At 43.8% G+C, this 27,039-nt stretch overlaps 1 protein-coding gene across 4 annotated transcripts in view; it reads left to right on the top strand.

The window, feature by feature from the left end:
- Positions 1 to 3,682: 3,682 nt before the first annotated feature.
- Positions 3,683 to 27,039, top strand: part of LOC102684869 (BTB/POZ domain-containing protein KCTD5) — a 47,748-nt gene continuing 24,391 nt past the window's right edge. Inside the window, exon 1 of one of the 4 annotated variants that reach the window (XM_069180989.1) lies at positions 3,683 to 4,020. In XM_069180989.1, the coding sequence (XP_069037090.1) occupies positions 3,799 to 4,020 (222 nt within the window). In that variant the 5' untranslated portion in view covers positions 3,683 to 3,798. The remainder of the gene's footprint in view (positions 4,021 to 27,039) is intronic. The other 3 variants (XM_015360036.2, XM_069180990.1, XM_006637067.3) reach the window with 3 other exon arrangements.

The raw sequence follows: 27,039 nt of genomic DNA, 5'->3' as shown, positions 1-27,039 counted from the left end.
GAAATCCATTTCAGACTCTACAACTGTAGACATCTTAAAAACCCACTTAAAGACCATTCTACTGCAATTTTCAAAGCATGATTTAGACTTTCTCTTACTTTACCTAGGTCACAGTAACAAACATAAGCAAACACTTTCATCCGCGTCAACCTACAGACACAACTAATGGTTAATTACAGCCTCACCAACTGCTGCTGCAGAGTAACTGATGATGTGAAAGCATGGGAAGAGCAGCAGAGAGTCCAGTACCACTCTAGTACCAAGATTGCAGTTCTGGAGAACACCCTGAGAAGACACACACAAAGTGTATCCCTGGAGTGTCCCAAATTCAAGCAGTGTTACAACAGATTTTATAATCTGGGTTCAGCCATGGTCACCTTATTACAATGAAAAGGTGTTTATGACTGACCAGTACCAGTTGTTTTGGAATCATAGAAAATAGAGTATTTCCACTTATGGCACAGTGGCTATTCCTGCTAATGTTATCCCTGCCTTTCAGTTACTCCTGTTTGTTTAAACAATCGACACAAGCCAGGTCAGGATTAATGACCCCAGGTCAGACTTGTATTTCTACAGATGGCCCAGCCAGGATGTGAACTGGAAGCTCCCTGATAAAAGGCATTTTCTTGAACCACTTAACTTCCTTCACATGATAGATATGTAGCTGATTTTCTTCAAGGCTGAGCTCCCCACACAACTGTTGGATAAAGCGGTATGAGTTAATGTTGGAGTTCAGTCCCATAGTGAATACATCCATCCATTTTCTAACCACTTTGTCCAGCACAGAGGCACAGGAGAGCTGGAGCCTATCCCAGCAAGCAACAGGCACAAGGCAGGGTACACCCTCGGTGCCCTGGGTGGGATGCCTGTCCATTGCACAGCAGCCATATCACCCTGCAACTCACAACTGGCAACCCACTGAAGCTAAGCAGGTGTGAGCCTGGTCAGTACCTGGATGGGAGACCTCCTGGGAAAAACTAAGGTTGCTGCTGGAAGAGGTGTTAGTGGGGCCAGCAGGGTCCCCAGTATAGTGATCGGGACACTATACTGTAAACAGGCGCCGTCCTTCGGATGAGATGTAAAACCGAGGTCCTGACTCTCTGTGGTCATTAAAAATCGCAGGGCACTTCTCGAAAAGAGTAGGGCTGTAACCCCAGTGTCCTGGCCAAATTTCCAATTGGCCTTTATCAATCATGGCCTCCTAATAATCCCTCTCTATGAATTGGCTACATCACTCTGCTCTCCTCCACACTGAGAGCTGGTGTGTGGTGAGTGTTCTGGTGCACTATGGCTGCCGTCGCATCATCCAGGTGGATGCTGGTGGTGGTGGAGGGGAGTCCCCATTACCTGTAAAGCGCTTTGATTGGAGTGTAAGCAATTATTATTATTATTATTATTGCAGGGCACAGCTACAGACACAAACATGCAGACATTCAGACAAGCGCCAGTTTTCCCAGCAGCCAATTACCCTGCCAGTCTGTATTTGGGTCTTTGTGGGAAGAAACACACATGTACTCGGGTTTCTCTTCATCAAATCTTTGTGGGAAGAACCCAGGGCACCCATGTGAACACAGGAAGAACATACATACTCATACACAATCAGCACCCCAGGGACTGAACCCAGGCCTGCAGGACTGTGAGCAATGCTAAACACTGCACCACCGTGCCTCCAAGGGTGATAACAGAAAGTAACATAGTTTGAAATTTGAAAAAAATAACACTAGATTGCTACTCCTCCCTACCAGTTAAGGTGTAAATCCAATTTTGTTGCATACCTTTCTAAAAGGATTACCAAGCTATGTCTTAGCAAAGTCACAACAGCGATACAAAAGGAGACACGCAACTGTTGAAGCTCTAAAGCTTAAGCAAGCTTATCAAATGGCCTTATGCCGCCCAAAAGGACAGAGGCAGACTTCCACATTGAAGTTTACTTCTCAGAGTACTAAGGCTGGCCTATGGGTTTAATTTGATCAAAACTGCCTGTAACAGGGAATTCTTTATCCAAAAGGAAGCTTAAGAGTTTTCAGGGTTTTTTTTCCCTTAATCAGGAACGAGAAAGCAATCACGAACAGTAAATTGGGACATGTGATTCCAAAATGCACACTCGGTCTTAGCCACAAGGCAGAGAAGTGGGCAAATTGTAATGCTAATGTAACTCTGTCAGGTGACTAGTTAACTGACCATCACAAGCAGATGGGCCTTCAGGAACAACATGACTTCCAGAAGGGATGTGCCTGTTGGAATGGATTAATTTAGCTTTGTAAGAAATGTGGTAAGTGTTTGGGGACAGGAAATATACACCCCTGAGGTCAAAGGAGGTTTTTTTTATGACCTACAAATAATTTTGGTTTTCCAAAATAGAACATACACGAAATTCTGTAAGAAGCAGGAGCTCACACACAGCAAAGGAGGCCAATTTTGACACAACATCTGAATATGCTGTCAATTTCTGCCCATGCGAAATGGAACCTAGCCGGATCTCCGTCTTTCAGCAAATCTGTAAAGGAGTACACGCAAAATCGGTTTCCAAAATGACCTCGCAGAAAACGATTTTTAGCGTAGTTAGGCCTCTCAAAAAGTACCAGAAGCTGGATAGTGATTCGGCAGTTGTTGGTAAGAAAATGACTTCCTGTGATAAATGTTACACATGTAAGCTTCTTTGTAGCACGTCCGTGTTGGTACAAGGTTCTGAAACGATCTTGTTTTCGCCCACCGCCCGAATTTCACAGCTCTTCTGGTTGATTCATTCCTGTTTTAGGTGAACATAAAGTTGTTGTTTTTTTTTTAAAAAAAAGGTCCCGTGTATATTGCCTAACTGGATTATAAACCACGTGCACTGCTCATTTACAGATTTACTAGCACAATTGCGCTCCAATAGAAACTGGTTGTCACCGTTATATTGTGGATTTTTTTTTCTAACGGACCTTTTGAAGTGGCTTTAGGTTGCGCTAGATGTAGGATTAGCAGACAAAGGTCTTTTCAGATGTTTCTCTCTCAGGTCCGCCGGATTGGAAAGGCGAGACAAGCGGCGCTCTGTCTAATCTTCCCTGCTGTGGTTCTGCGGTGAGGCAGTAGTCTTGTCATCACTCAGGTGAGGTCGAAATGCACACAAGCTGCACTCTCTGAAACGCAGTTACCTGAAAGTCGGGTACTCTGGCCATCAGAAAACATGCATTTTATGTTGAAAATGTTGAATGCGTTTTATTTTCATTTAAATGAGCAAAGAACCGTAGAAGCTTTATCAAAGTATAGTTGTAAATCATTATCACGGATGCTGTGCAGCTATACACAGGATAAACGAAAAACCTTGTCAACGTTTTTAAATGGAAGTATATTATAAAACTTTCCAGTATTGCAGTTACTGAAACACTAAACTAACCGGAATTACACTAACCGTTGGATTATTTCTCCATTGAAAAAAAGAGTAAAATGTTGTTTTTCTCTATTATGTATAATATCAATAACATAAAATGCATACAAGAAAGAAATGAAATAGTGTAAAAAAGAAAAAAATTAAACATAACAAACGACCAGGAAAAGACAAACGCGAGGCTGCCACTTCTGCACAGTAGTGAGATCGATGCGTGTGCAGCGCCTTGGTCAGTGCTAAGCGGAGTCTCACCACCTTCCGGCGAAAGAGGGCACAACGGGTAGTCAGTGCAGAGCGCACAGCTCGCTGTGGCTTGGGCAGCATGAGAAGGAGGGGCGACGCTTTCGCTTGTAGGAGGGAGCTGTTTTAAACAGAGGACACTTCCTGCCTCCGAGCTCAGTTCCTGTAGCAGAGATCGGATAGGAGGGATGGCAGAGAATAGCTCCGATTTCAGCGGCTCCGGCTGCCGGAGGTGTTCCGTTCTTTCGCCGGGGGAGAGAGCGCAGATGCCTGGGATCGGGGACTCCAAGTGGGTCCGGCTGAACGTGGGGGGCACGTACTTCCTGACGACCCGGCAGACGTTGTGCCGAGACTCGAAATCGTTCTTGTACCGACTGTGCCAGGCCGACCCCGACCTCGACTCCGATAAGGTACCCGGGATTTGGAGCTGGGGGTCGGGGTGAAGGAGGGCAGCGCGGGTCGGTGGGTGGGAACCGTGGAAAGAAAGCAGCCAATGTGTCAGGAAGGACCTGGCAAAAAAAAGGAAAAATCAATCGATTAGCGACAGCTTTCCTTTTTGCAGCGAGGGGATGGTTTAAACGTGTGCGTTAATTAAAGTAAAACATGCTACAAACAAAAAATGCATATTTATTTCGACTGGAAACTTCAGTTTAAGACACAAACGGGAGCTGCAATATGGAAGACGATTTAAAGCGGCTTTGTTTGAGGGGAGAGAACCAGTCCCATTTCGAAGTATTTACTCGGCGAAACTTTTTTTTCCCCCAAAATGTTTTATTTGTCCTGTAACAGAACGTGAAGTTGCAACTGAAGCTCATTCACGGTTGAGTCTAGTTCCTCAGTCGCTTAAAACGAGGCTAGACCCTGCAGCCGTTTTTGTTAGTCCATTTCTCCAAGCGTGCTGTGGGAAGTGTCAGCTGTCAGTCCGCTCTGTGGCCGCCCGCATGTTGCGGTGTTTGTGTCTGAAGACGCTGTTGAAGCTCCGTGACGCTGGGCTGGGAGAAAGAAAGGGTGTGTAAGGAGACACGGCAGCGCCTCGAGTTGGGAAGACCTGTGGTGTCTCGGCGTCTGTAAATTCTTTCACTGCGCACATTTGTCTTCGTGTGTTGCAAGCGAATTTGTAACTTTTCCAACGTCTTTACTGTTTAATCGAAATGTTCGTCTGGCCACGTAATAAGCACATTTTAAAAGTAGCCGTCCAAATATTCATTCTTCTATTGACTTGGCTAGGGTTGGGGCTCTGTTGCTTAATACTAAAATACTACTCTGTTGGCGTATACGAAATTGTAGTATAGCAGAGAAAGAGAGTTAACCCCCGTGCAGGGTGTTTTTTTTTTCCGTGTAGTTCAAATGTGAATTTGACTAGCTTGTTTCCCTTTGCTGTGTGCGTGTAGCACACGACCTGAAGACGTGGCCAGCAATGCAGTGCCTGGCGTTTCTGACACCTTTGAATGTGTGTGCAGGATATGCGCTTAGGACGCTAAACTCGTGGTTTCCTCTTTTTGTCTTTTGTCTTTTTGTGGTAGAGGTGGTTTGCAGCAATTACGCCCCTGAAGCTGGGGGAGCTCTGTGCGAGATTGTGATGAAGGAGTTTGGGGGGTGCAGAAATGTTTACTTGGCTCTTTCTAGGATCTATTGCTGCTGCTACGATAGGGCTGACTGAGATACTGACCATCTCATCAATAATGTCCAACTCTGCACTGCCAGGCCCATGCCCAAAAGCCCAAGCACAGCACAGTAATTATTAATGAGCTGCTGTTGCTCTCCGATACAAGAGAGTCCTTGTTCAGTTTTAGAATATCCAAACTCGTCGGTTACAGTGGGCTGGACGCACAAATATGCAGAGCAATGTGGCTCTTACACTGGACAGACAGTACCAGGCAATTATTGTCCACCTTATCCCTAGTGTTCTCTGTAGTCATTTGCATTTCAAATGCGCAAGACCGCCTCAGCTTTTAATGATGGATAAATTCCTGCTTTACATAATTCCGTTGGGAAAACTCGGCGTGTTGGCCCTGGCGTTAGTTACAGTAAAATGGTATTAATGTTCAGCAGTGTCAAAAATGGAGCCCTTTTGTAAGGTTCCTTGAGGGTGTGTAAGACGTTGACTAAGCTGTTTACTCCAGCCTTTTACACCAGCAGATCAGTGAGGTGCCAGGACTGTCTTTCAGCGGCCGTGTGTCCACTGGACAGCGGCCGGCAGTGTCCTGCTGCCTTTATTATACTCCTGGGGTCTCAGTGCTGTGAATCCTCCTGGCCTGCGTGTTTTTTTTGGGGGGGCATCGGAGTTTGGAAGCAGAAAAAAGGGCTACAGCAAGTCAGCTCCTGTTCCTTGTGCCAAAATTAGCGGGAGGTGTGGTTTAGGGGCTCAGCAGTTTCCTTCTGGGGTTTGGGAGAGGGTTCGATCCAGGCTTGGCAGAAATGTTAGATGTGTAATGGCGAGCTGGCTACTTCATCTGTCCCTCTGAGGTCAGACGGAATGATCTCAGGGCGACATCGTTTCTTATCGGTGTCCGTCTAATTGTTGCAGAATATTAACGGTACAGATTAACACTGAAATACTTGAAACCTGTGGAGCACCATTCTGTTCCTTAAACTTTGTTTGAGTGTGGTAAGGCTGAGAAGCTTCTGTATATTTGGATGTGCAGGTCACGGGACAGATGGTTGTAAGTTTGTGGAACAGACTGTCCCAGGGTATATCTGAAGATCCCGGGACTGGCTGTTCCTGCAGAACCTTTTCCTATTTTCACCGCTTTGCATGCGTCCCGGAAAACCAGATCCCCCGTACGCTAGAACAGCTCGGGCAAAGATTTTCCCATTTCTGGTTGAGTGCATAGGGCCCATTGTGTAGCTCTTTCTCGAAGAAACTGTATCTGCAAACTTAAATGTTCCCAGACGGTCCCAGGAGTGCTAAGACATCGATCTGACTGGTGTCCAGGAGCAGAGCTCCGCGCAGGAGGTGCAAGATGCTGGGGAGTGCTCCTCAGGCACCACCGGGGAGTGGAGATGTTGACGCAAAGTGCCTGGATTGATTTTTAAATGTGAGGCTTTCCTGGAAAGGCTTGGAGTGGACAGTGGAAAAGCTGTTATGCATACCCCCCCCACACACTCTCGACCAGAATCCCTGGACAGCTTTGCGCCGTCATCGGCCTCTGTCTGCTCCCAATCCGATTGAGAGTACTGCGGCCGTTCCTTTCTGACTGGGGACTGCTGAGGTCAGCGACACCCCAGCTCCTCTGCCTGAGCGCGCAGTGACGCACCGTTCTGGCGTCCAGTCCCTGTGATGGTTTTTGTCTACGGTTTGTTTGTTTTTTAATCTGGGTCGATTATTTTTTTTAATTAAAGACTTAATACTGTGGTGCTGTTGGAGTCTGTTGAAGTCTGTGATAATTTTCACACCCCCCGAGAATTAAGTGCATTGAGAATGTTTTAGTGTTTTAGACAGAGTAAATGTTTGGGTGTAGCCCCCTGGGCTGAGGGCTGACCTCCTGGCCAGAGGACGAGGAGGCTGGGACCCCCCAGTCAGAGTGAGGCGTGACCAAGGGGCAGCTGCAGAGGTGGAGATGGGGTGGAGGAGGATGAAAAAGATGAATGCGATGGAGAGAAAGGGCTGCCCTATGGTATTTGTTTATGTATATTCTTATTAGTGACAGTAAAATATATGAGTATTGTATTTCTGTACTGTATTGTAGTATTTATGATATATTTACTAATCGGGAGTGATTGCAATTTTGAACAGCTGGGGCTGATTGAAATTGGCTGTCGTCTTCCCTTTCAAACTTTTGTTAACTCTTTTTAAATCTTCACGCCTTCTGTCAGTCAGCGGCTGCAGACCTGGGGGGACGTGAGACCGGCGGCTTCTGTTTACCTCGTCCTTTGCATTTTGTGTCAGGGACTGGACTTGAGTACTTCCATCTTAGACCTGTGGTACTAAGCCCTTGTTCTGGGGCTCCCCTGAGACTGCGGGCTCTTGCTCCACATCTGTTACTCATCTCGGACTAAGTGATGTAACTTTTTATCTTTTTATTTATTTTATTTTTAAATTGTTAGGTTTGATTTCAGATTTAACGAGATTGATATCTGGTATCACCCCTGTATTGTTTCCGAATATCAGAGCTCCACTCATTCAGGAATTGTGCCTGAGATGTACTGAAAGCAGTTGACTGTTAGCAGGAGGAAAAACTGCTCATAGGAGGAGTGTTTGATGCAAGAATTGGTCACCTATTAAGACAGGAACAATGATAAGCAAGCTAAGAAAAGACTGCTTCAAGTTCTCTGTTGCATATGTTGTTGGAAACAATCTGCTTGAAGAAAGATATTTTGAAACCTAGGACTGATCGCAGATCAGCACTTTAAACTTTTGATTTAACAAGCAACCAGATTAGTTAAAGACATCAATTATCCCTGATGATTAAGATGCCATGAAGATCAGCAGACAAAGATGATCCCTGAGGACTGGGGCTGGGATCCACTGCCTTAGATGTTCTTGGGTGGAGATGTTGTCCACCTTGGTAAAGCTGCCGAGCAGAAGATGGGTTACAAATAAGAGGAGGCCATTTGGCCCATCCATGCTGTTAGGTAGTTAGTAGTTAATTGATGCAATATAGCGTCTTTAAGGAATTGGCTGTAAGAACATAAAGAGCAATGTCATTTTCTTAGTGCTTCAAATGAGAAATTCCACCTTGTCCAGGTATTGGTAATTAGTTTCTCTCGGGGTGGTACAGTAGTTGGTAAGCTTGTTGGGGCCTTTTCGGTATTGTGTGTTTTGCAAAGGGGCTGTGTCGAAAGTAGGGATGGGAATCTCTAGGTACCCCACGATTCGATTTCGAATCGGGGTGCCACAATGCAATTATAAATCGATTCTCGATGCATCTCGATACATGATGATTTTTTTTCTTACTGTGAGATAAGATAAAATTTCTTGCATTCGAAATTTCTTTTCGCGTACCCCAGCTTGCACTCCATGAGACACACAGACACACAGACGGGGAGAGAGAAGCTTGGGGTCAGAGCGCAGGGTCAGCCATTTATACGGCACCCCTGGAGCAGGTGGGGTTAAGGGCCTTGCTCAGGAGCCCAACGGGGTAGGATTCCTCTGCTGCCCGCGGGATTTGAATGAGCAACCTTCCAAACCACAGGCCCAGATCCTTAGCCACAGTGCCACCACTCCGTCCGCTCTGTGTGACAGGAGTACACGAGACACGAGCTGCCATTCATTGGTGATGTAGTGAGCAGTAATGGTGATATAGGATTCTGTTGCAATGGATGTGCACACATCACAGGTTATTGCCACCCATTTTGCTTTCTTCAATGATTCCAAAACTTGAGTTTTGGTGTTGTTGTAGAGCGTTGGTATTGCTGTTTCACGAAAGTGACGCCTAGACGGTATGTTGTACCTCGGCTCCACTGTTCGCAACATTACCCGAGAGCCCGGGTTTTCAGCAACCGTGCAAGGGCGTGAATCTTTTGCAATAAAACTTGCTATAGACCTGGCGATTCGCTTCGTCCTTTCCAATCTATGAAGAAGCTTTGACTCTTACTCGGGGGTTCTCTGTTTGGCAGCAACAAGAACAGGCTGTTTTTCCTATAACTCCAGATGGAAACGTGAAAGGTGATTTCACATGTTCGTTGTATTCAAGAAATATTTTGTCTTGGTATGACGCAGCTTGCACACTGCCTGGCTCTTATCCAGTTCATTTTTACCTTTTACTTCACAAAATCTAAAATGTGCCCATAGGGTGGCTTTTCCATCTTCACAAACTGGGTAGCTTAGCTTAGTTCAGATGTAAGCATGGCACACTTGTTAACTTGTGCGTCTCTACATTTCACTATGCAATTAGTTTTGTTTTAAGCCCAAAAAACGAAACCATTATTATTTGCCCTATTTGTCCTTTATTTACGTTGTATTGTTTTTATCTGAAATGTTTAGTACTGTTCATATTAAGAGAAATATTAAGATTAAATTAAGATCGATTATGGAGTTTTGTGCATCGTTGCAGAATCGTACAAGAGAGAATCAAGAGAGATGCATCTAAGAATAGGTTTTTGTTCCCACCCCTAGTCGAAAGAGATTGTTTTAGTGTCGTCCATCTTCAAACAAACTAGACGGTGTCTTCTGCCCAAAAGGAGGAAAGACTGCACCCAGAAAGGAGTGGAATAATTATTCGAGAGGCACAAGAATTCCAGCCTTTATACTCCCAACTTAATTTGTTTAAAGTTGAACAATCAAGTGAGTGTTTATTTTATCTTCTTCCACTGTCAATTAGAGGATCTAAATCCTGTGCAAAACCACATGATTTATTTTTTCCCCAAAACGGGAGGAAAGTGAGAGTAGGATATGGAAGGGAGGATGTTAACGCAGGACAGACTTCCACTGGTACACGAAAAGTTGCAGGAAAGTTATTACTGGCTGCAGAAAGCCAGGCTTGTTGGGGGCGTCCTGGTGACTGCAGTGTTGGTGACCAGTATAATTGAATCCCCGGGCAACACACCTCCATTGTCTCTGTTCTGTGTTTTTTTTTTTCCTGGTGGCTCTAGAACAGCGCAGCTAACAAGAGACTCTTGGTAATGGCTTTAGAAAGATACGAGGATGATTCCAGTCCTACAGGGTAAGGAGTTCTGCAGGTTTTACTGGTACTTTTCACCTAGGCTACTATGAGTAAGACCTGAAAAAACAGGATATTTTATTTTCATTTTCAAATTAAGGTCAGGGATGGAAATTATGTACAGGTTTTTTTATTTTTTGGGGGGGAGGGAATGCTTTATTATATTATTTGTTTTGAGATTGATTTCTGTTTTTGGGGAGAAATTAAGATTTACAAAACTCTGGGGCTTATATCCCATTCCATAGTTGCAAAATCAGTAGCTGTTGGTGTATTATTGCAACGGATGCCTAGTTTCTGGTCGAAGCACATGACAAGTGGGTTGGTTTTCCATGATCATGCCAGTGGGTATTTGATTAGGTGGAATTTAGGTTTGTCTAATAACTTTGTCAAATAACACTGTTATTTTCTTACTCATGCCACAAATAAGGGCAGAAGGTTATTTGTTTTATCCTTCTGTTTTAATCACTATAGAACCAGGCTAGCCCAGGACCATATTTTCCCCATCTGCCAAAGTTAAGAGTGTAACATCCAATGATGAATTCAAGAATCTAATAGAGGATAGAGCATTTAATAGAGGATAATTGGTAGAGCCGTGGTTAGCAAATCTGCAAAGGAGCAAATACAGTCTTAAAACTGCTTGAATAGTTTTTGTGCATGCATTGAACCCAAGTCTAGTGCCTCCGTAGTATTCTGAACTCGTAAAGGCAAGGTTGAGACATCTCTGTCTCTCTGTGTACTGGACAGGAACGCCTCCATGAGCGTCATTTCAGACAGCATGTTGTGACCACAGGACCACTCAGATACGGGATAAGCATGTACATTTGCACTCTGCTGACCTCCTGTGTGGCTTGAGAAAGCACTGTGACACATCCCCAGGGTTATAATAGTGTTCCTGCGTCACTCAGTTCCAGCACAGACCAGGTCACTAGAATGAATAAGCTTCCCCCTCCAAACTGTGACACAGCAAAGCTCCTTATTGCTATTAATTTATCCACTTTTATGATTTCAGAGTTAAAATACGCTGAGTGTTAAAATGTGACCTAATTGTATAAGAGTATAGAAAAACGCCAATGCAGCTGACTTGTTTTTCTGGCGGCATCGACATGGTGTAAGTCAATACCATTCTTGACTTAAACTTTTCTTGGTTTAGGAAAATATTAATATAATGTATATATACATCTTCCTTCACTTTTCCACCATTTTGCAGTGCAGTGCTTTGCTGCTTTGGTGAAGAGTTGTGCTGTTCTTAAAAGTAGGGCATTCCTGACAAAGAGACGAGTAACAGCTCTAATATTAAAGTCAGGGGACAGCTTGATGTAGAAATTAGCTCTTGTTCCCTTGTTCCACTTGCCTTCACTTTCAGACATTCCCAGTATTCCCAGACCCCAGCTATACACTATAGGTGGGGACCAGCCTTGATCTAGGCCTAAACAGAGACAGACTGTTAGTATCTCATCAGGGAAAAGAGGGAGTGTTTTTTACTCAAGCTAAGTCACTTGTAAGGACTGGGACCTCTAACCTAAAATACAACCATGAACCTCCAGAATTGCTAGCAAATGAGTTTGATCTCTTGGTGAAGAGAATGCTATGTTCTTGGCAAGAGAGTGCTTCAGAGAAAGTGAGCCAGGCTTTTCCAGCATATCTTTATACAATAGAAGTTCATTCAGGCTTGCCTGCCAATATGATCTCCTGAACCAATATGTTCAGCTTGACAAAACAGCTGTTAACAGCTGTTCAGATTCCATTTCGCCCAGTTTGGAAGAATGGGCATTAGTTTCTTTCTAAATCACAGGCCTTAAATCCATCCACGACTCCCTGTGTAGGAACAATGGGTGCATTGTTGTTCTTAAACAACGATGAAAAGAGAAACATATCTGAAATGTTTTTCTTTTCTTGAATAAATTATGATGACTTTTGACTATAGCTTGGACTATTTGTTTTGATTTCAAAATATGCAAGGCACTTTTCAGCGTAGTTGACCCAAAATGTTCTAAGAGACTCTAGATGAGTTGTAATCATTAGTCCATAGTCCCTTTTTCAGAAAGATCCTCATCTTACTGTTGTTAAGAGAGGTTTAAGTAGGTCCTTAATCAGCAAGTCGAACCCTAGCCTCACTCCCTTCCACTCGGATCAAACTCTCACCTTGTTCCCTCCAGTTCCTGTGTCATCTCGATTTCAGTACACCTGCCTGCAGCTGCTTTCCTCCTGATGGGCTCATTCTTACAGTCGGGTTCTTTTTCTGCTAATAAATCAATCTGTTTCAAATTTCTTTGCACAGTATAGTAACGCATGCCGTAATTTCCAGTGGGGACAAAAGAAGGGAAGGACAGAAACAATTTGTAAATTATTGAAGTTCCAGTCAGGGTTTCTGCATTCTTAAGATGAGTGTTGTCATGGAGACTTGAGAGTGTACAATGCTGTGTTTTTTTTCTTCAGTCTGAAGTACGCTAGTTCAGAAAGCAGAGACTTGAAGAAGATGTTTGTTTCTGTGGCTGCTTTATGTTTAGATGCTAGCATCATCCCCCATTGTTCTACAGGCAGGGCTAGACATTGTTTAGGTTTCCTGTTATTGATAACGGAGAATTCCTGTACCACATCTGCTTGGGGATGTGCGAGGTCATGGTGACTTTCTACTGGCAGTTCTAGATTATGCTGACAACATCAAAACAGCCTGAAACCTGAAAGTGGACTCGCTTATGATCAGTCCTCCCTCAGTGGGCTTTGCTGTGACAGAAAAATAGAAATAAATGCCCCCTTTGTTGTTAAGCAGAAAATCTTATGAACCAGTGGCGCATGAAAAACACCTTCAGTTTTCCTGTTATCTTTGCTCTAAAGTGTCCGTTTGAGTTTCATGTTGTGCAGAACTGTGAAACACATTGAAGTTGATGTCCCAGTTAAGAGAAAATACCCCATTGTTTAAAAGTTACAACATTTAATATTTACAGTATTTTAATGCACCCAGGGTCACCAAGTAAACCTAAAAGTGCTTTATTCTGTGAACACAATAACACCCTCTAGCGAGTTTAGATCTGGTCATTCCCTATTCAGTTGTAAGTCTTCCCACATCATTGTACTCAAATCCTTTTTCTTTTCCTGCCAGACATCTTGTGCATGTGTAACTCATTCTGCCTTTTAGACTGTAAAATAAACCACAATGACTTCTTTACAGTGCTGAAACCATTAACATTTGGGGCTGTCCTTTTTTCAGAGTAGCTCTCTTAAAATGTTAATACAGCTGAGGGGGATAGCTGCACTGTGGGTTGCTTTGAGGAGCTGACTCGCTTAGAATGATATTTTTGGGATGGGTCTGCCCTCACGAGGGTCGTTAATGCTTTTTGTTTAGATGAGGTTGGTCTAATGGTGGTTCTGGAGGGCTCTGTGTGGCTGCAGAGTTTCGTTCCTCTGCAGAGACCAAGAGATCCTACAGACACATCTGGCCCCGCGGGACCTGGAGTGGATGGTTCTGGTTAAGAAGTTTGTGTCATATCTGTGGAAAAACAACGGAGATCCAGGTCTGAGTGCAAAGGTGTACGACATCAGGCACAGCCAAAAGTCTTTTTTTTTTTTAGTGGGCTGTCCCAGGTTTTCTTGGGTTCACTTTGACTTTCACAAGAGGAGTGTGAACTCAAGTTAACTGGCAATGACTTGATTTGACATATACAGTCACACCTTTTGAAACATTTCACCCTGTAGTTCCTTCTTTAATTCTACCTGGAAAAGTGAATGCTTGCTGTGAGTGTGGGATGCAGTAGCAAATTAAGGGAAGTTCTTTTTTTTATGTACAGTACTGTAACTACCTCAAAAACTGATCGGTGCCTGTTCTGTAGGGTAAGGAAATGGCTGCCGGGGATGATGTGAAATATGTTCGTTATGTTGTCTTAATCGTTCCTAATCGTTACGCTCCAGTTTCTGGTGAGGAGAGAGGCATGCCTGTTGTAGTCTGCTGACCTGTAATTAATCTCCCCTGTTAGCTCTGCAGATGAGCTCTTAAGCCCAGTAAATTGTCTGTCTTCCATGCTGACTGAGCCTTTCTCTCCAAGGGAGTGATCTGAGCTCATACTGCAAATCAGCAGGGGCAGAAGTTGAAAAATGGGCAAGTTCGGACTGGAAGTCTATCTGTGCTTTTCGTTTCCTCCAATTCTCTTTTGTCTCTTCTGCTTAAAATCGGAAAATGTTAAAATTTTCTCTCCTGTGGCTACAGAAGCTTACTGGCGTCCCAGAGGAAAAAAATATTTTTTTTGTATTTAAACGAGATAGTAGTGCATTTACACAAGATTATTTAACCCAGGAATGCTCAATCACAGAATGTCCTACTTCATGTATTACAAAAGACAGTAAACGTGCTTACTTTTTTTCCCCCAAAAAGAGTAGTTGATGATATTGTTCCGTTTTAGTCGATGCAACAATGCATGGGACGATAATATTATTGCACATAAAATGCAAGATATTAACATAGTAGACAATATCGTTCACAAATAAACTAGCGCATTTTAACATAATACTCATACAAACGTAAAAAGTTTCTCGTTTAAACGCAATACTATTTCATATAAATTTAAAAATATTTTTTCTCTGTGATGCTAGTAAGTTTCTGCAGTAAACAGTACTTCAAATCATTGATGATATTGTGAAGATAAGATGGTATTTTAAAAAGAAGCTCATTACACCCTTATTCTATAAACACTTTGAATGTGTTCAGGGCTGGCTTACAGAAGTGGTAACACCTTGTTGAATATTCTGGAGGGGAAGTTAAGACCTGATTAGTTTTAAAAAAAGGAGAGAGTGTGGAGTGAGGTAAGAAATATGATGGTTTGAACGGGGCTTAAACATTTCTTGAAATGTTCTGTACAAACTTCACTCATCATGTGAAAATGCATTTACTGTAAGTTGCGTTCCTGTCAGTTGAATAGAGTTGAGATTTGGTTTAATGTTCGTGGGCCTCACAAAATTTAGTAAATGTCTACAAAATACACATGTAATAACTGCATGTATCTATGTAGGACGTGCATGTGCTTTAATCAGAGGTTACAAGCGGACCCATATGAAGATCACAGGCACCTGCTGTAGGTGTGAAGACCCCATACACAGGCACCTCTTGCTCTCAAGAATGGGCCAGGCATTGTCAGGAATTGTAGGATAGATTAGCGCATGGAGCCAGTTGTGTTTTCGAGAATCTAAATCATATTCTACAGTATGTATAGTTTTCCTGGTCTCTGAATCATTGCTCTTCCTCTCTGCTTTGATAAGAGTGTCTCCCCCAGTGTGCGAGAGGGGTTAAAAATCCAGATAAAGAGCTTTGTGCCGATTCTTCATAAAAAGGCTCATGCCTTCCCCTCCCCACCTCCCAATGCAAACTTGCATATGAGTTCGACTCGTCTCAGAGCTAGGTTTTTTGAATACTGTGTGCATCTAATTACCCCCGCTGCTTTTCACATTTGAATCGGCGTGCTTTTAACATAACCGGTATGTGCATGTTTCTGCTCGTGTGTCTGTATCCCTTCATCCCTCCACCTTGTGGTTTTTCTGTCTGCTTTGTCGCTGAAAGAAAAATCCCCAAACTCCTTTTTGCTGCACGTGTGTGAGCCAGCGTGAAGATACCCAGTCCCCCCGTGATTGTCTGCTGGACCTCGTTTGGAGTTTTTGTTTTCATGTTGATGAATTCAAAAGTGACGCATCGGCATCGGTGACAATGTTGGCGTTCTTTTTCACGTCGGAGCAGGGAGAAAAGGAGGACGGCATTCTCTGGGGAAAGGGACAGGGGGCAGGGGGCCATAATGAATATACCAGTTCCCTCTGTTGCATTTGTTGGGAATCTGCTCCTGTCTAGAAGCAACAAGATCCGGCTTCTGAACTGGCTGGAAATGCGGTCTGTGGCACGTTACTGATAGGCCCGCAGATTGCACTGACACTGGAAAGCTTAGGAACGTTCCTGGAGATGGCTTTATACTGGCAGCTGTAGGAGGCTTTACCTCAGAGAGGAAGTAGCTGGGCTGTTCTGCAGTTCTGCTGTTGTGGGGGGGGTTGTGAGAGTGGCACAATTGTCATATTTCTCGCATTATGGGGCGGTACTTTTGAAGGTCATGCAGACAGGCCTTACGTGGGTCAGGCTCTGGCATTCTCGGCATTCCCCCCCGTTCGCTGGCGTGCTCTTCTGTGCCTTTTTACTGACGTGATCCGTAATAATCGATTACCTCAGTTGTGAAAGGAGTTTTACTCTGTTAAGTTGAAAGTGCTGGCATGGTATAGGCAAGAAGGTCCAGCAGCTACATACCCTTGCCATAGAGTGGAAAGCTGTTGGATTGTACAGGTTCTGGTGTGTTTAGACGGAGCCAAGTGGCTCAAGGAGGGAAAACGAAGTTGCTGAACCTTGAGACCTGCAGTCCAGTCGCCACCTGCCTCTTATCTGTCTGTGGGTGGGATTCTCCAGACAGTGGCGCTACAGCAGGCAGGACTGGGATTGGGCAGCTTGGACTGGTACTGGAAGGTGAGGATTTCATTGTTGTTGACGGTGCTGAAATTTAACCCATGACTCAACCTGGAAAACTTCCTGTTAGTTTTCACCCTGTGGTGTCATTCAATGCCTAAGTTGGAGATGTTGTGAGGGTACGTTTTTTTTCTTTCTGTGTAATACTGCCAGAATAAAGTCCTTGCTCCGGCTCTATGATGCTGAAATATTGATACATGTCTTGTATTTCAGCAGGATTAAATTACTGTAACGTCTCACTAATTTTAGTCTCTACTTAGGCAATAAGTAGGGTTCAACAAATCCTGAATTCTAAGGCTCATTTGCTGAATAAAGCTAATCTTCTGCAATTTAACTCCTGTCCTCTGTAATTGCACTAGTCTCAGTGAAACATGGTGGAATTTAAAAATAAGCAGAAGAACTTAAGGTATTGAATTGTTCGGCTGCAGTTTATCATATTTGATCTTATTTATCGTCTTTATTTTTTACTTTATTGCATGAGTACAGTCCAGCTTTTAATCTGTGATGTGATTCAAGCCTGATTTGCTATAGACTAGGGTCCACACACTCTTGGTTTCATTTGGTCATTTTAGCATAATGTTATTTGAGTTCTGTTTTGTTTACTCATATACTATCTCGGCACCCTTGAGTTTTTTTGAAAAGCACTTACAAATGTACTGTTGTTATTGGGTGACAAATTTCTGTATGGGTGGGAGTTTTGGAGGAGCACATCTATGTGCCTCATTCTATTCCCAAGTGGGTGGGGGAGTCAGGGAGCCAAGTCTTGGAAAGGAACCATTGACGTTTCCAAATTGAGAAGGAATATAATGAATTGGGAAAATGCTGAAGGCTCCGATTAGAGCCCAACTAAGAACGCACAAAATGAGAGGCATTGCCCGGGTTGTTCTGGTCCAGGTCTGCAGTGGTCGTGCAAAGCTGATGAAGAGTTTACAATTTCTTATTAAGGATTTATGAACAGAAAAAATATTGGGGGTTTCAAATCGGGGAGGGGAATATCTGTGACGTTATTAATCCAGCATGGAAATCCCCTTATTTCCTTCCGACCTGAGCGCAAGGGTAATAGTTCAGGGACTGTAGGAAGTTTGAAGATTTGATTTTCTCCCTCTGTTTGGTGCTGGGTTAAACCGGCCTTCAGCACATCTTGCCTGCCTCTTCTGAAAGTCCATATTGGGTTTCCCAGCACATAGAATCAATAGCATTGTTTCAGCCATGGATACCGTTCTCGGGGTTCTGCATTATTCATACCGGCTCCACTCTGTTTGCGGACGGCTGCTGGTGATTCTGCTGTGCTCCGACCGCCGGGGTGAGGGAGGTGGTGGCTCCGAGGCGGTATTAAATTAGCACACAGTGTGCCCTTGCTGTCTGCATCAACCCCAGGAGTGTGTGACCAGGTCTCGTTCTCGGTCTGCCACCAGTTGTCCTGGGCTTCATTCCACCTGTGATGTTAATTTCTTAATTGGTGGCTAATTGAAAAGTGCTGTGCTGCCGAATTGCATTCCTGACGCATCTTCAGTATTTTAATTGAAAGTTAGCAGCGGAGTCAGACTTATCAGTGGAGGTGCCAGGAGTTTTAAAATACTGGAGTGGAGTCGATGCGCTATAGGCCGAGTAAACCTGCTATAGAAAATCAATATAATGCAGAGTTTGCTCTTTGGCATATAAGTGTTTCATTCCCCTCATCATCCAGCAGGAGGCAGGAGTGGTGATTTCTGACTGACCAGCTGGTTTAAGGATCGGAGTGCTTTCAGGGGATTCCAACAGTAAGAGGTACACCTCTGTCCTGAAAATCTCAGACATTAATTCTTTAGAGGTCTTCACAAACATTGAAGGGATGAATAAAACTCTGATATAAATAATCAATTGGTATGCTAGTTAGAGATCTATAAATTAGAATTACCCAGTAGAATTTCAGCCATACCTCCTGTATATTCCTCTTTTAACGACTCGGTTACTAATTAATATACTGACCCAAAGACCCTTGTTTTGGAGTGGCTGGTTACATATGCTTTTCAAAGCAGGATGTGCAATTCAATTTGGGTCAGAGCGAATAATACAGATTCACTGTGCAAGTGTTTACTCCATGTACTGTATATATATATTGGCTTATGCTTTTGTATAGGATGAATGGTGCTATGACATTTTGTTAAACCATGAAAGATTAGGCTTTCACTAGTCAAACAGAGTAGACTTGAAGGATTCAACCATTTTAGGTAGAAGAAAACCTTGACCTTTAAAAGACTTAAAAGATACCCATGTGCTGATACCTGGGTCACAGTGAAAGGTTAGGGTGAGAGATTAAAGGCAACTGGAGTGACTCACTGGTACTGTAGCTCAAAGTAATGAAGGTATTTGGCTGGTTAAAAACGTTTGACATTTAAGACCTGACTCCAAGGACAAGTTGTGTGCATGAAAATTCACAGCTTCGGTGTTTGTGTGCATTTTTATAGTCACACAGCATTCCTTAAAATTTGTTTAGCTTAAGGGTCTGAAGTGACTTTATCTGTGAAGGCACAGGTTGGGTGCCGTTGGACTGTTATTAGCCTCCACTGACCATTGTTCCCCAAGACTAGTCGAACGCCACTGGTACTGGACATCCAGGGGTGTCCTCGGCTTACCTTACAACACCTCCCCCTTTGTCCAGCAGCATCTCTCCCTCCAATCACCAGTGACTCTGCTGCCCGGCTGCTGTGAAACTTGTAGCCTGAACACCTGTGACAATTGTGTCGTTCAGAAGGTCCCGTCTTCCCCTACTCCCTTGGTTCAAGCCCCTGTGGTTGACTACCGCTGCCTCCTAAAAGATTTGGGAGGAACAGTATTCACAATCCAGACATTGGGGTTGAAACGTAATTCTATCTTGGTCTGAAAGCCTTGGCACGACATGTTTGTGAAGTGCTGAGAAGGGGCTGCAGAAAAGTTGTAGACATGGGCAAAAAGGAGGGGAAATTATTTGGACTGTGATTAGTAGGAGAACCTACAACTGACTGAGCGAGGAGAGTTTGGTTTCAGATTTACGGAGCTGTCGTGAAGCCTGTAACGTCTGCTGTGGGAACGAGACACGGTCGAGGACGAGCGGAGCAGCTCCTCCGCGGGAACAATAGCAGGTTTTTGGAAGTCATCCTGCAATGGTGACTGAGACTGGGGGAATGGAGAAAAGCCCTGTGGGCCCCACGCAGTACGCCCACTCTTGCCCGTGACAGAAAGCAGGCAGGCCAGGTGTTGCGAGTACGGTAAGAGGTGACTCACTACGGTCCCCTGTGGTATTTCCGGACAATGATCTCAGGTGAAATATGAACCCTCATTCCCCCCCACCCCGTGTGTGTGTGTGTGTGTGTGTGTGTGTGTGTGAATTATCCCCCATGTGCGTGGGGGGGATTCTCTCAGCAGCTGACCGAGGCCTGCTTCTCCATAATGAGTTCTCTTGCAGGCCTCGCTGAACAATGAGTCTGGGTCTGGCCAGAGCCTTGCAGTACTCGAAGCACTTCCCCTGCTGTCCAGTCCTCGGGAATACCCTCTCCTCTCTTCTGCTGTTGGTTCTTCAGTCGCTGGAGCCAACAAGATGAGGCCAATCGGTTTGTCTTGCTCACTTGGCTGTTCGTCATTCACACTGCTTTACAAAGCTGTAGTTCAAGGACAGATTCTGGTTTCAAATTGTTGTCTGTAGGTTTTGTTGTCAGTTTGCAGATTAGTGTGAGCAACATTTTCTCTTTCAGATGCCTAGTACAGGTTTTACAGAAAACAGCTCTGGACCAAGTGCTTTTTTTTATCTTGAGTCATCCAGTGAGCTTTCTTTCCATGTAAAAGCAAAACCCTTTCAAGCTGTGAGGTGTTTCTGTTCGACTCCATGGTCCCACAGAGACACCCCAGCAATCCTGTTTGATTTCATTTTGCTGGAACGCTGTGTGCAATTACTGGCAACTGAGCTACCGTCTTATCGGCGCCAAGCCTCATGTCTTTAGTGTCTGTGCTGTAGGAGAATGTGTTTGTTATTGGCACTTGTTAAGTCTTCAGTTGTCCCCTTGAGAAAGGAAAGATCCCCCCAAACGTATACACCCTGCAGTCTGATTCTTTAGCTTCAGGTGACAGATGTATTTAGATTTATTTTTGTCTCAGAGAATCTGAAGATCAATCCTTGCTGAACTGGCTTCCCCTGGTTTATTCGCACGACTGAAAAAGCGCGACGCCTAACAAGAGGGGCGGAATCCCATTGAAAAGTATAATTTCTGAAAAGGGCAGAAGGCTCCAATTTGCTTCTGTTTGTGTGTTTCGAAGGCTTCCACTGTGATTGGGAAGAACTGGGCTGCAGTGTGTCGGAACCGAGGCCAACTCAGACCAGTGCTCCATCTATTTCTGAGCTGTATTTTCTAGGTTTGGTGCAGTTTGCTGATGCTTTTCTGTCATGATTATATGAGCGAAGCAAACTGTGAGCTCCAGACATCCACTGCAGTGAGGAGGCTCGTCAGTATTGCCTTCGTGTCTCTCTTTCTTTGATGCCCCTCCATTATTTTGAACCCACCTGCTGGCAGCCTGTTCCAAATTCTCACTGGATGCCGAGTTTTGTGGTTGGCCTTTTTTTTTCTTAGGATGGCAGGATGGAGGAAATATGAAGTATGCGATTTGGAAGGTTATCTGCTTTAGAAATGTCTCCCGACATCCCGAGAGCGCTGGTTGTGAAGCCTCTTTCTCTCTGCTGTTAGGGGGTGACCCAAGGACAGCTAGTTTAGCTTCGGCTGCCGCAAGAGCTATTTGTATGTTTGCTTCGCTAAACAAGCCATTTCACACCCCTGGTCTTGTGCTGTCAACCCTCCGAAACTAACCTCGTCTAGCCCACGTGCTTGTCGTGCCCTGTTGGAGAAGAGTGATTCGTGTCTGGTAAAAAAAACACAGTGACTCTGTTATAATGCCTTAAGGGATTGTCCAGTGATCGTGTCCTGAAGGGCATGCTGAAAAAATCATTCCTGTCTTCCAAATTTCTTTGCTAAGCGAGTAAGTAATTCTGAGGTGAAATACTTGGTAGCACTTATTTGATCTATGGTCATCGTCAAGTAGATAACCAGGGATACACAAATACCGACACAGATCCAATATGCTGGCAGCTTTGTGGAATGAGGAGATTCATTATTACTCATCGCTACTATATTGCTGATACTCCAAATGAAAAATCAGATACATTTGCTACAGAAACCATAGATGTACAGATGTGTTTCTGTAAACAAGGTAGGAAATAGGAGAGTTTTCCCTAAACAGAGGTCCAGATCCTCCACCTCAAGGCCACTAGAATATAAAATGAACGGTCTCACCTGCTGTAGTACTCAGGTCTCTTGCGTTGAACCTCTGTGTGTGTAGTTTTACTAGCCTGCTGGGGTCCCTATCAACATAGGAACACAAGAAAGGTTACCAACGAGAGGAGGCCATCTAGCCCGTTTTGCTAGTTAGTAGTTAAATATTCCAAGGATCTCATCCTGAAGTTCTCTTGAAAGCCTGAATGAGATCCTCCATTCAATTAAGGACTGACTAATCAAGGATGTGTGTTTGGGGGGGAAAAATGGGTGTTGCTAGCAGGAGAAAGATGAGAGCAACCCCTTCTCCCTGACGCTGCTGGGAAGATTGGAGATTGGAGGTTGGATGGTCATTATAAAGCCTGCAAGGCTTATTCTTGCAGTGGCATGAAATTAAAGCAACTGGACAGGCCTGCCCATGGAGCTGTTTTGTGCATGTTTTACGGGTCTGTTATACAAGTGATGCAACTCACATGGTTGTTAGTGTTTTCAGCATATTCAGTTGTTCCTAGTATTTTTTTCTATCTCTCTGTTGATCCTCACCCTTCTGCTGTAGTCCGGGGAGACCTGCTTGTTTTTAATTAAATCCACTGTCTCCTCTGTGTATTGGCCACATCAGGCCACTTGGGTGACCCGGGCTGTATCCACCTGCTACACTCACTGAATGGGGGCTAGTGTGCGAAACATGTTTTCTGATATTAGGAGTTCGAAATAAATTGGCAATAATAAAGTGGAAAGCTGTGCTCTGCTTAATTAGCGATGTAGGATTTTTTCCCCTTCTTCTCTAGGGGCAGAATTAAAAGCATTCTGCGGGCTACTGTTGGTGAGAAGCCAAATTAGGCTTTTTTGCGTTTATATTTGAAAGGATTCATACGTGCATCCAAAGTGTTTCGAAGTGCACAGAGTCAACTGAATCTCTGATCTTTTCTAGAATTTCTCCGTTGTCCCTGTTCATTAAAATTAAACCTTGTTATTTTGCAAAAACATTTTTCAACATTTGTTTGTCAAAGATGAATCCTTTGGGTCACACACAGTTTTATTTGTGTGCAATATATTTTATTCATATGGCCTTTCCCATGTCTTCTCACTCACCTATTTTTAAGCTGAAAAGCACTTTACAGAGCAGTGAAGGCAGGAAATGGAGGCCTGTGATAGGCCTTGTGTCACAGTGTATAATTGCATTTGTTTCTGCTGCATACTCTGTTGGATTGATTAAATTTTTATGTTGGAAGAAAGTGGGGCCCGTTCACTCCAGATCACTGTGGCGTGTTTGGTGGCGTGGTGGTGGGTGTTTCAATTTCGAGCAAAAAAAAATCCCCTCCTCCTTGCGTAGCTAAGGCCGAACTTTGTGGAATGACTTAACTGAGCTGCCAGTGTGTAGCACAATGTCTCACCCCAGAAAGCAATGGTTGGCCTGCCATTTAAAGTTGGGGAATATTTTTTCACTTTAAAGATAGAAATCTGGTTTTGCTCCCTCAGTTAAGGAAATAGGGCTTTATGCTTTGTAACCCATGTGGATTTTGTTCTCTGGTAAATTGGCATACCCACATTTCCTTATAGATGAAGTACCATTTTGCAATACATAATTTAGACTGGCAGGTGTGTTTTATTATTTCACATCTGAGGGGTATAGAATTGTTCTTTTCACGGCTTCTGTTTATACCGGTGCCTCCGTGCAGATTGAGAGGAGTAGGACTAGAGCTTAAAGATGAGGAGTTTTGATGTAATTTTATCAAATTATCAAAACAGACTAATGATCTTTCTCTCATTTCCAACCCTTTTTTATACGCGGAAGAAAGAAACAAAGGTAGAAAATGATCCTTTTATTTCTGAAAGTGCGGCCCTGACAGTTTTAATCACACGGTGAAGGAGGTGATGAGTTATAGAATCCACCGCAAGATGAGGGCACAGCCCCTTTCTCAGGCCCAGGGAACGTGGCTGCCTCTAAAGAGCCGCGATTTCCATCCCTTTCCATCTTCTCATTTGCTTCCGATGCAGTGTTTTCCGAGGGCTTCTGTTTTTGTCTGCGCCGTTGAGCCGTGATGGCGTGCGTTCGATTCGGAGAGCCTGTGAAAAGCTGCGCCCTGAAGCGGCGTGTCTTCCGAGTGCCGAGATCAGTTGGTATGTGGGAGACAAGCATGTTGTAGTGCCGGTACATTTTGTCCCGGCAGCAAGGTTGGTGGGGGGTTTAAGTGAGCCGTTTTGTCCTGGGATAGCTACTCAGTCCTGCAAGTAGCACACCCTGCAGAAGCAAGACTAGGGTCGCCTATAACTTGGATCACAGACAGGAAACGAGGAAAGACACAAGTTGGTAAGAAAATAAAGCTGTATGTACTTCTGAGATAGAATTGCTGGCATGCCATCTTCCCTGAGTCCACTTCCTACTTGGGTGCAATGTTGCCATTTGGAATGTATGCAAATGCACAGGTTGCTGATGTGCAATAGAACAACAGCTGCCTTTCACGATGGAAATAGCTTTTCCACTCTAACTGATTTGACTTGCTAGTAGGGTTTTGTAAGGGCTGCTCCAACGTCAATGAGAACACCCAGCCTTGAACCCAGCTATATCGGTGTACTCGGTGACAGATCACACAGCTGCCTTTGCTCTGCCGAAAAACCTTCCATTCACCTTGCTGGCTTGTGCTTTCAGCCACCCACGCTGTTTTCGGTTAGTCAGAAACTACCACTTCATTGTGTGTGGAGAGCTGTCGCCGTACCTCGACGTACGGTCTGGGCTGGTGTTGTAGCAGTTTTGAATCTGAACTCTGAAACAACGCTCAAAACAAAGAAAGAAAGGGAGATTTGGGGCTCCTTCCGTAGTGCTTTTTTAAAAACTTTTTGACAGCTCGTAAACTAGATTGGGTTTACCACAGCTGGGTTAACTCTTTTGCTAGATGAAAAAGGGTATATATACTGCATCTCGCATTAAAATCCAGTTCATCTGATGGGAAGTCAGTCTGCGTCTGCATCTTTTGAATGCTGTAGAGCAGTTTGGCATATTTCCAGGTTTGAATTGTCATTCTAATTTGGGATCATTACATGTCAATTGGCTTGGATCACTGCTAGCAGCATGCGCCTGGGCACGGAGTGAGATTGAGGACTCGGAGCACAACATGTGCTTATCAAAGCCATTTGCCATGTGTGCTGTTCGCCCCATGCGGCCCATGTGAGTTGGCTTCAGTTAGAGGAGTACTGCATTTCTTGCCAGTGTAGGAGATACATGGCCGAAGAGGAAGCATAAAGACTTAAACCTCCAGTGAATAAATTCTTGAGTGACTTGCTATGGAGCTTTTTCCTCATTGTTTAGAATTTAAGCAATTGAGGAATAAAGGAAACGCTTGAGTAAATGAGTTACACAAAGTATATTGAAAGCAGGTGCTTCCACACTGGTGTGGTCCTGAGGTAATTAAGCAATTAACATCCCATCATGCTGAGGGTAATATATAAAATGCTTGGCAGACCCAGTTGCCCATTATTCTGGCTACCATGGCTAGAAGAGGACATCTTGATGACTTCTTGAGAGAGGGTGATTTGCTGGGGCACGTTTGGCAGGAGCTTCAGTGACAAATATTGTTTCATGAGATAAATGCTGACTTGGAAGTCTGAGGGAAAGACATCGTCAACTGGGGAAGCTGTGGATGAAATTGCATACTCCTAAACCATGCATTGTTCGTGATGGAAGGCAAGCAGACGAGCAGTCGGTCGACTGCAAAGGTCAATGGCGTAAGCAGCAGTTTCATCAAGTTCAGTCTATTGAGAACTTCACAGAGAGGGATACGATGGTCAGCATGCAGTACATAAACTTCTTATTACACCAAAAATGCAGTTTTACAAGTGATGTAAAGAACACAGGTAGTGGTCTACTGAGCATTGGAAAAAGTTTTATGGACAGATGTGTCATCCTTCACCTTTTTTTCCAACAAGCGGATGAGTATATGTGTGACACAAGCAGGCGAGCCTGTAGGCCTCTTTTGGCGTGAGTCCCACAGTGAAGGGTTCTAGCAGCTCTGCTGTGGCATTGGGTGCATTTTCCTGGCATGGTTTAGGTCCATTCAACCACTTAGAGGGCAATGTTAATGCCAAAAAATTCAAAGCCATTCTGAGTGATCATGATCATCCTATGGTGATGCATTTCTATCCTGATGGAAGGGGACTCTTCCGGAATTATCATGTCCCCATACACAGGGCTTGTCGCTACCTCTGAACAGTTGATGTTGAAACATCTGTACTTCTAGTTGCATTGAGCTCAGCTTGTATTTCAGGGGCAGTTAGTCGCCGTTTCGCAGACTTATGATTTTAATTAACGTATTCTCTGATTCTGAGGTCACCTTTGGCCTGCCTGAACTTTTTTGGTCCTCATTAGTGCCAGTTTCTTCATATCATATCAAGGATTGACCTTCATTTCTTAAAGTAATTATAGATGGTCTTTTTTCCTTTCTTAACTGAGCAAATGTTGCCATGTTCATTCAGGAATTACAAGCTTTTGCCCATGCTCCCTATATTTAGTAATTGTGGACCCTCACATGTTTACCAATCATTTTTGACAAAAGGTAAATGAGGTAACATGCTAGTTAACTGTGAGAACATCTAACAAAGACCATTTTAAACTTTGTTTAGTGTTCTAACACCATGTTATACACATTTCTGACTTTCAACTAACTAACCAACTTGAAATCTAGTTGCTTTGGTTGTTTGTTTTATTGAAAATAAAAAATGTACATTTTCAATGCAGTTCACTAAGATTATAAGTACACATAATGTAATTAAATATTAAGGAACAAGTAATAGGTTTATTCCATGCTGAAAACGTTGTGTTTTCTTTCTCCTTTTTTTCAGCATGGAATAAACCTATTACTTGTTCCTTTGCAGCCTAGGCATACTGACGCATACCCCCCTGAACTATTAAATATTAAGTGTTTATAGACATGTTTATACAGTTTAAAGCGCAGATAATCATGAAACCTAGATATTAAGCAGGTGTACTTAAACTTTTGACTGGTATTGTGTATATACACACATAGGAATTAGGATCCCCTCAGTCTAACGAATATGGGATCCCTCTGGGAC

The sequence above is a fragment of the Lepisosteus oculatus genome, chromosome 19, assembly GCF_040954835.1.
Source record: "Lepisosteus oculatus isolate fLepOcu1 chromosome 19, fLepOcu1.hap2, whole genome shotgun sequence".
NCBI lineage: Eukaryota > Metazoa > Chordata > Actinopteri > Semionotiformes > Lepisosteidae > Lepisosteus > Lepisosteus oculatus.
Note: the sequence above shows the minus strand (reverse complement) of the source record. Positions and strands in the feature narration are given on the sequence as shown.